Consider the following 10,095-nt stretch of genomic DNA (forward strand, 5'->3'; position numbering starts at 1 on the left):
CTTTTCAGCAAAACTCTAAATACATTCTCAGTCTTAAAACACATTCTGCACTCTAATTCACATGTCATCCATACTGGTAAACACAAGTGGCAACAATCTAATACAAATAGAAAACACATGTCATTGATTGAACACAACCACTCAAAATGTATTTAACTTGTATCAAATGATGTGACACAACCAATATGAGCCAGTTTAGGGAGCAAACAGGTTGTTGAAGGTGGGAAGGAGAAAGTCTGAGAATGAATAGAAGAAACAATGTGAGGGGAGGAGGACAACACCACGTTGACCCCTTTGATTTGTGTCCCTTTTACTGTGGTAGTGTATATTGTAGAAGGCCTACAGTGCATTGTAGGCTGTATAAGGACCAGGCGCGTGCCGTCCATATGGGCAGGTCGGGCAGAGCCCAGCTTGCAAAAGCATGCTCCCCAAAAAATAGTTCCTCAGTAAATAATTGCTCTAAGTCTATTTTAAATAATATGATCGTCACATTCACTATGTATAGTTTATGTAGGCTTTCCAACTATTTTTGGTCTGTTGACATCACATTTTGGATGATGGTGGCGATTCAAATTGAGTTTACTATGTCGGGCAGTGCAGCTCATTGCCCGCGTTCCTCCGTATGTTTACGGCATAACCCTGCAGGCTTCATTCGGAATTACAAGCAGCGCTAATAGGAGCTCATTTGGGCGCTAAGTAGTCCCCCCAATCGGTCATACTCCGTTGATATTTGTTTGAACTCGAATTACTCAGCCAGTAGCTCTCGCCTCAAGTACTGTATCTCTTGTGTTTAGATCAGAAGCAGAAAAGGGCGAGTGGCGTTGAACCTACAATGAGCAGTGTCGAGATTCTTATTACAAACCCTTTTACAGTATTTCTCTGTTCCTAAAACACATTTTTTCAAAGCATGCCTCGGTTTCTCTGAACACTAAACCCAAGTGCCAACTCCCTAAACCAATTCTGCTAAACTTTAAGCACAATTCTCTGCTTTAAACACAGATTTCAATTGTTAACCGCACTTTCTTCTAAACACAACACACAATTCTCTGCTTTAGACACAGTTTTCAATTGTTAACCACATTTTCTTCAAAACACTAAACACCATCCTCTCTACTTTGCATACTTCATCAATGCCAAAACTTCCTTGTGTTCAAACAGAAAACACTGCTAATCAATTGGCAAAACTTCCATTTCCAAGGCTGTTGTGCAATTTGAAATCAAAACTGTAGCTCCTAGTTTGGAGAACAATTTATGGCAACATTGAAGTGAGTGGTGATCAGAGAGGCAGAGGAGTGAGAGTAAGAGGAGGAGGAAAATGATGAAGAGGAAGAGCAAGACGGAGAGCCATTACTGTATCTCTGATGAGATGCAGGCCAATGTTTTCAAACATGTGGTCAACATGGGTTTGACCATGCAGGAGGCTGGTAAGGCTGGCCAGAGGGTTCAACCAAACATAAGCCGCTTCTCAGTTGCACCGATTCTCCTGACATTCAGAAGAGAGAATGGGTAAGAAACACTACTATGACAGTACGTAAAACACTAGTTTGAATGCCTTATCAGGAGTATAGTATTCTTGTATTTAGAATATTTTACATTGTACTGTATTTGTAAAATTATAAACAAATACAAAGTGCAACCATTGATGACCAAGACATATTCCTAAACATCAATACAGTGAGCCTAGCCACATAGGACCATGTTCTTAGGCAGAACACCTCGAGAATGAAGCAGGTGTACAGGGTGCCTTTTGACAGAAACTCTGATAGAGTCAAACAATTACAGTATGATACGACTATGTGCAAGTAAGTCATATACGTTTCCACAACTGATTACGTCCTATCAGCACTGAAACATTACTGTACTGTATTGTAATCCAATCAAATGTTACTGTATTTCCAGATGTTTCACAACACAACAATTGTCGATATTGTTCTTGAGCAAGAACAGGATGCGGTCTAGTTTTTTTGTCCTTTTTTATTTTACATTTTTCTTTCTTTTTTTGTTGACTGTATCAATATCCTATTGTTTGTTCTGTGTAAATCATCTACACATTTGGTTGTGTTTGCTCTGATGTAAAGGCTACAGCACTTTTGAAAAAAAAAAAGAAATCTTTACTGTAAGTCGTAACTGTTTGTGAGTTGTTTTATATTTGAGTTAAAACATTATACAGTTACAATATTTTACAACAGGAGAAAGCGTACAGTAACACTGGAGATGAAAAGGCATAATACTCCTGATAAGGCCTTCATACTAGTGTTTTCCCAATTCATAGTAGTGTTTTCCATTGAGCACATCAGTGTTCAATCAATGCTTAGAATGTCTACTCAAATAATGGTCTGTGTTTGTTGTTTGAAAACAAAATGCGCTTTTGAGGTGACATAATAGTGTTTTGAAACCAAAGTGGCCTTTTGCAGGAGTTATAAAGGGTTTTGCATTTTGTGTGAGTGGTTTTGGGATTTGTGTTTAGAGCTAAAAGAAACCGAGGCATGCTTTGAAAAAATGTGTTTTAGGAACAGAGAAATACTGTAAGAGGTTAAAATTGGAAGAAAAGCTAGCCATAAAAAAAATTGTGCCTGAAAGACCGGACATTAAAATTGCCCAACAAACGAAGGATAAGGGGAAAACGTACACCAGAACTTTCTCCCGAGCGTGGTATGACAGGAAGAAATGGCTATGTGGTTGCTCAAAGAGAAACACATTATTTTGTTTTCCATGTCTACTTCTTCGAGCAAGTGTGTGTACAGGACAAGGGGATGTATGGACCACCACGGGTGTGAGTGGTATGAGTGATTTATTTCTACTGTTCATTCATTTAGCCTATTTGCGACGCACTTGTTGGTGTTTCCATTGCACGCACATAGGCTGGTTAACCCGACATATGACGTTGTTGCTGCTGACACTTTCAAAGCGCGCACAGTAACTTTAGGATAGCCTCTTAATTCGTATTCATAATTAGTTTAGTTAACATGTTTTAATGTATCTAAAACATACTTTAAAAAAAAAAAATGTGGGTGTGGTCATACGGAAGTATCATACGCCCCACTGAAATTTTGGCTCACCGCACGCTACTGATAAGGACAGTACGTAAACAAGTTGTATGGCCCTGAACATTGTGCTTTCTATTTGGTACAGTAACAGTTCTGATCGCTCAATAGATTTTGACTGGTTGCATGTTCATATCAACAAAGAACAAGAGTGAGTTGCGATTAGTGAGATGCAGGGTACAGTACATAGGGGAAGTAGGAGAAAGAACCAACACAAATTAGAGCGAAGCAAAGTAGTAATTTCTGATACATTTGTATAGCTACTATGAGAGAACATAAAAAGTAAATGATAGATAAATATGAAATTTGTTTTGAGGTAAAAATGTTTTTTACTTCTCCCTGAGAACTATATGTTTTGAACAGTGTGTTTTCTATTTTTTGGTGTATTGTTTACTGACTGCTTGAAATTGTATACAATTTTGAACACTTTGTTTATGATTTGACAGCAGTGTTTGATTTTGAGCACAGGTAAAACTGTTTTAAGGCGAAAGTTTCATTTTGCAAGAGAATTCAGAGGTTTTGTAAATAGTGCTTGAAGATGAGGTTTTGTGTTTAGAGTTTAGAGAAAATGAGTGACTGTTTCAAGAATGTGTTTAAGCAATTGTAAAAAACTGTAAGGTATTATTATTATATAATATTTCATATCATATTATAATAATTTGATTAACTGTATTCTTTTTTACCTTCACATTATTGTGATTTTTACTTTAATATTCTCGTTATATTACTCCGTTGTTCAGAAAGCTAGCCTTGGCAACACTGTATTCAACCATTCCTTATATTACAGTAAAGCAACTTTTGTATATGAATTTTTACAAGAGACAGCGTCATACATCAGACAGACAGCTAAAGGAAATTGCGCCATAAATAGCGCCATGCGGAGGGATCAAGATAGACAGCAACAGGAAAGGGCTGGAGTAATAAGAAAAGAGGGAAGGGAAAACAATAAAAGACTAGAATTCGTTTTTAAGGACAAGAACATATAAACAAAGATGTTGCATGTGCAAAGAATGAAGATGACAAAAGATGAGTGCTCTAACTAAATAAGTATATTTCAGTAATATTAAGAAGACATATGTAGAAACACATAGTCCTAGGTGGTGAGAGAGTTGGACTGCCTTTCTGGTCTAGCCCAGCATCTATACTTTACACCTGATTCATAGATTCTGTCAATTCCAAAGATAGTATTTGCATATAATAGATTGAGATTTATTAAAAAAAAATACAGAAAATACTTAGAAAATACTTTATCACAGGTAAAACTATGTATGTCTCCATCTCTCTCTCCCTCACTCTTTCTGTCTCTCTCTCTCTTTCAGGTTTTCTCAAGCCTCCAGGAGATCATCTCTTATCATAAGAATAACCCCCTGCTACTGATTGACAGCAAGAGTCAGGCCAAGCACACTACCTACCTCACACAAGTGGCCCGACAATAGCACAGATACACACACTGACACACACAGACACACACACACACATACACACACACACACACACACACACACACACACGCACACACACACACACACACACACACACACACGCACACACACACATGTGTGCACACTCACTCATACACCTTGATAGAAGAGCAGGCATTTTCACACACCACATAGCCCATTCCTATAAACCATCTGTGTAGTAAGTTAGTAATTTGCACATTTAAGTTGATATGGTGCCTGACAAGAATTGAACACTTTCTCTTTTGTGTACAGCCTACTCTGATGATAACGTTTTAAATAAATACAGCACTGAGAGTGGGCACGGACATGTATTGCTTTGCTTTATTGCCAGCAACCAGAAAAACATTTGTTTGCTGTAATTGCGATGAAAATTGTGTTGACCCAGTCCAGAACTGTAGCTGAGTTAAAACCGCCGAACGGTGAAAACTCATTGAATGTGTTTCAGGGAACCTCCGAGGTTTAACCTACCTAATCTCTGACTCAACAAGCGTCAAACAAGAAGTAGTCCACGGATCGTCATATCATAGTTTGAACAGCTTGACCACTTCACGTTTAGCCGACTAGACTGCATTTCTTGGGTGGGTGGGAGAGGTTTGCGAAGTTGTTTAGTTGGGGTCTACTTCGCAAGGCGGAAGTGTCTGCGTGTTTGAGCGTGTGTGTCTGTCTCTGTGTGGGTGTTGTTTTAAGGGGGATGATCGGGTCTGACCAAGAGATCGATAGAGAGAGAGAAGGGGGAGTGAGACACAGTCACAGTTATTGATTGATCGCCTGAATTTCTTTCCTCTAACGGGTCTTTTTCTCATACTGCACAAGTAGACGATTCTTCCCTTTCGCGTCCCCCTCCCCTGAAACGCTTTCTTTCACTCAGCTTCGGAGACTCAACGTGCTGCAGGATGGCACAGATTCTGCCCATACGTTTTCAGGAACATCTGCAGGTAAGTCTCCTGAAATCGACACGGATTACTTTCCCGGTCTGGCAAACCTCGATAAGTCCGCATACTGTCTCTCTGCGTCACTTTGGCACCGGTGCGCTGTCAACAACGCAGTACGTTGTGGGCTGTTTATAGCCACGGGCCTAGCCACTGCCCGGTTGGGGAATGACTTGTAAAATTGGAGCAGTTCTTGAATTGTAGGTTATAGCATTGCGACAACGGAGCCGGGTCTACACTCCCAGACAGCCAAAGCTGATTAAAACACGGAAAGCTGCGACTTGGTTTCAAAATTCCGGCAGAGAAATGTTAAACGTGTTTTCCAAAGTGGTAACGTTAGGTATAGGGGTGTGCGTCAGACTTCCCAGAGCTAACTAGCCATCACAAGTAAGAAAAACAGACAAAACGGACCTGGCAGACCCTCCTGCCAACCACAATACAACATTCCTGACAGCGCCCGAAGCTCCCAGACAGAACTATCTGCCCAAGAGTTTGATGGCACATACGCGGTCTTGTAAACAAGTTGGTCTTAGTTTATGTCGCATCATGCCATCCCGTAGGTAGACGATCTAACTGTACTCAAAGGTCTACTCAGACAGGAGATATTAATCTTGTGCTGCGTCGGTGAGATTCATGGAAAAGCCAAATTCAAGCATCCCTATCTGTGTAAGCCCTGTAATTGGCAATTGTCTGGGGTAGGCTATTACACACATTAGTTAGGCTTTAATAAACCCCCATGCCTTCGTTAAGCGTGTTGGGTTATTTCAGTGTTGGCACAGGGGAAGACTGTATTGGCTAGCTGGATGTCATGAGTAAAGTGCGCAGTGAGTTATTCTCTGTGTCCCGTGCCTGACGACAAACTCTGCCGGCCACGGCTTCCCTGAGTCCAGGTAGCTCGTTGCTATGGCGACGCGGTGGTGAAGGGATGGGGATTCATGCTCTGGCGTTTCTTCTCTAATCTTGCTGAGCCGTAGAGCGCACGGCTCTGTGAAGTTAGGTTCGGTTGCGCCCTGGCAGAACCGGCTGAGTGATCGTTGGGTAAGGGCCCACTCTGGTCTTGGAGCTCTGAGTCAGCGCAGCACACATCAGCTCTGTTTTCTTGTCAGCGTTGGCAGGATCTGTCTGACCGTGACAGACTGCCTCCGTCCGCCTGGCTGCCTGTTAGTGCCTGTCGTCTGCCTGTTTGTCCCTGCTGATGTTTTTGTCTTTCTGTAGAGAGAAGTCGAAAAGAGATGTTCTATCTCTGTGGCAGTTTAATAGTTTGACCATCTGTAGTGTGTCTGTGTCTTCCACATGTGTGTATTGTGTTTTATGAGTGCTTAGGTGTGTGTGTGTGTGTGTGGTGTTGGTGAATCCCTACGCTGAGAATCTTCAATGGCCAATCAGTTGAAGAGACGCAGAAATACGTTTGTAAAATTACTCATAGAAATCAAAATGATTACTTTGTAATAATACCCCCCCCCCCCCCCCCCCCCCCCCTTCTCTTCATCTTACATATACACACCCCCAAACCCAGACACACTTGAAGAAAAGGGCACTTCATAATGGGTAGTCCTAGCTGCTTTTTTGAAAAAGAAAAAAGAGATGATTTGGCCTATCTTTTACCAGAGGCCGGTGGTAGTGTGTGTCGGTGTGTGTGTTTGTTGAGGTAGTTGGGTATATTTTTGCCTGTATGTGGGGTGAGTGGTTTTATATACATATAAAACCACTCACCCCACATACAGGCAAAAATATGTACAGCATGTACAGCACTGTAAACCTGAACAAGTTCAGAGTGCTTAAAACTTTTGATGTAACCAAAACCGATTACATAATACAATTTGAGTACATATATATATATATTTTTAAGTAAACTTAACTTAAAAATTATACATCGGCTATACTGATTTATTTTGTTATCATTTTCATAATTTTTGAGTTCTTTGAACTCATATTATTCCAAAATTGTACAGGATTTTGCCACGTCAGATATTTGTGTTTCTCTGGGTCTTTCACAAACTAGCTATTACGCCCTTACAAGTTTTTGAAAGGGTATCTTCCTTATGTTCCAACTTCTTGCGCAAGCTCTTACTGTAGAGAGAACTGTCTTTGGTCAACCGCCTTTCCAGTGTTGCCATTACATTTACATCTGTGATTTAGCAGACGCTTTTATCCAAAGGGATTTACAAGGAATTTTGCATTTATAGATCAGGAGCAGTTCAGGGGTTCACACTTACACGCTTGGTTAGGACGAGTGGGGAATCGAACTAGCAACCTTCCAACCTCTGGATTACTAAACGACTTCTCTACCTTAAGTCTGCTGTCTCTGTCTCTCATCACAAGAGCTTTGCAATGGTGTTCTCAAAGACGTTGATGACGTCAGATACTAAACAAATTTGAGTTATCAGGCAATGTTTACTCAAACAAATACATTCCAATACAATTAAAACGTCTTCACTTGATCAGAAAACTAATACATTTTAAGTTGGGTAAACTAAATACCAGGTTTTAAGTACTTAATACATAATGTTAATGAGTTAGTAGAGCTGTCTTGGTTTGCAGTGAGGGGTTAGGGGTATATGTATATATGTATGAGGGTTGACAGGGTGGGATAGGTGAGGGGTGAAGTGTGTTTGTACTGGGGGGTGACCGGTGTTTACAGTGTGCAGGCGGGGAGGGTTGTTTTATTTATTTATTTCTTGAGGGGAGGGGTGGTGTATGTGGTGCGTGTCACATCTGAGGGTTGTCTAGTGTGAGGCTTCATCTGTATGTGAGAAGAGCACTGAAGTATGTAACGTGAGGTGTGTGTTTGTATGGGGAGGAGTAGAGTTACCGGTTTATTTTTGTCTATTTGGGGTGGGTGGGTAATGTGTGTGTGTGTGTGTGTGTGTGTGTGTGTGCGGTATGTGTGTATTCCTGTGTAGAGTGTGTTTGGGTGGGCGGGTCTGACAGGTCCGAGGGGTGTGTTCCAGGGGCCTCGTGCCCGTCTCAGAGGGGTACGCCTCAGAAGGGTCTGCAGAGGAGGAGCAAGGACTCTGGGCCCTGGGTTTCTTTGCTCTCTTTCATTCATCTCTCTTTCTATTTCTTTCTTTCTGTCTTTCTTAACTTCATAGTTTAACTCATGGTGTGTGTGTGTGTGTGTGTGTGTGTGTGTGTGTGTGTGTGTGTGTGTGTGTGTGTGTGTGTGTGTGTGTGTGTGTGTGTGTGTGTGTGTGTGTGTGTGTGTGTGTGTGTGTGTGTGTAAGAGTGTGTGTGTGTGAGAGAGGGAGAGAGACAAAGAGAGAGAGAGAGAGTGTGTGTCAGAGAGAGATATATTAGAAGAGAGCATAAGTGTGCGCGATGTGTGTGTGTATGGTCTCTTTTAATATCTTTTAATATCTCTCTCTCTGACGCACTCTCTCCCCCCTATATATATACATATATACGTGTGTGTGTGTGTGTGTGTGTGTTTCAGAGAGAAAGTGAGAGCGAGAGAGGGAGCAAGTGTGTGTGTCAGAGAGAGAGATTAAAAGAGAGAGCATTAGTGTGTGTTTGTGTAGTGCAATACTCTATCCCAGATTAAGGTATACTTCCACACTAATCCCTCATATCCCCCTATGTGCTTCATAACAATAGTTAATTAGCATGAGTGCATTATTGTGCTGACTTTCTCTGTTCGTTCCTAAATATCCCCATCCCGCATCCGCACACCCTCTCTGGATAACTGGCCCAGTGGGGGGGGGGGGGGGAGTGCAAAGCCTAATGCACACTTCTGCATGCAGGCCTGGCCAAGGATTTACATAGCTCTGTCTGAACGCAGACTATTTGCTGTGTGTGTGTGTATGTGCGTGTGTATTTGTGTGTGTGTGTGTGTGTGTGTATGTGCGTGTGTATTTGTGTGTGTGTGTGTGTCTGTGTGTGTGTGTGTGTCTGTGTGTGTGTGTGTGTGTGTGTGTGTGTGTGTGTGTGTGTGTGTGTGTGTGTGCGTGTGTGTGTGTGTGTGTGTGTGTGTGTGTGTGTGTGTGTGTGTGTGTAGATGTTCAGTGTGGCCAGGGCAGATGCTCACTCTGTGTCTGGGGTGTGTGTAGCTGCCGGCTGTGGACGACACATGAAACAGATGAGGCTATGCAGCCTGTGCTAACCCAATCCTGGCTCATCAGGAGCAGGAAGAGGAAGTCCAGCTAAATGGATTAATAATCCAGAGCAGCACACACCGCCTCCTCTCCCTTGTTTAATCAGTAACCAGCTCTCATTACCCCAACCCAGTCACACATTAAAGCTCCCATTTATAGATGGACAGTTATGCTATGATTTCAATCAAATAGTTTACGTTTGAAGGAAATGTTAAGATTTAAATGGATTTTTTTGTATTTAAACAATAATGTCCGATGATTATTTGTTGTTATGTTTAGGAAATGAATGATTAGTTATGAAATGATGACAAAAATATACATCTACAGCTTTTTGTTTTTTGGGGGTGCTATTATTGCAGGTCCTTGCTTTCACATGCTCTCTCTGTGTAAACAAATAGACATCAAATACTTAAAACAATGATGATAGTAAGGATGTACAGGGATAATTAAATTCCCAATGATGTTGTTAAATAAAAGACTTATAGCTACATAAAACTCCCTGTAGCACATATACCTCAAATCTGAGCCAACACATCCCTACCCACACTATCTCTGTGTTGCCCGCTTG

The 10,095-nt window shown here is 41.4% G+C and overlaps 2 protein-coding genes across 3 annotated transcripts in view; both read left to right on the forward strand.

Annotated features, from left to right (window-relative positions):
- The window catches only part of LOC308376385 (uncharacterized protein), a gene marked incomplete at both ends in the record, with an annotated part of 11,418 nt that extends 6,938 nt beyond the window's left edge, over positions 1 to 4,480 (forward strand). The window contains one exon of the mRNA XM_080852677.1: positions 4,364 to 4,480. Within this exon, the coding sequence (XP_080708803.1) occupies positions 4,364 to 4,480 (117 nt within the window). The remainder of the gene's footprint in view (positions 1 to 4,363) is intronic.
- A 681-nt stretch (positions 4,481 to 5,161) lies between these two features.
- Positions 5,162 to 10,095, forward strand: part of cltcl1 (clathrin, heavy chain-like 1) — a 69,658-nt gene continuing 64,724 nt past the window's right edge. For both annotated transcript variants that reach the window (XM_080852863.1, XM_080852864.1), the window contains exon 1: positions 5,162 to 5,442. In XM_080852863.1, the coding sequence (XP_080708989.1) occupies positions 5,401 to 5,442 (42 nt within the window). In that variant the 5' untranslated portion in view covers positions 5,162 to 5,400. The remainder of the gene's footprint in view (positions 5,443 to 10,095) is intronic.

This window comes from Sprattus sprattus, assembly GCF_963457725.1.
Source record: "Sprattus sprattus genome assembly, chromosome: 15".
Classification (NCBI taxonomy): Eukaryota; Metazoa; Chordata; class Actinopteri; order Clupeiformes; family Clupeidae; genus Sprattus; species Sprattus sprattus.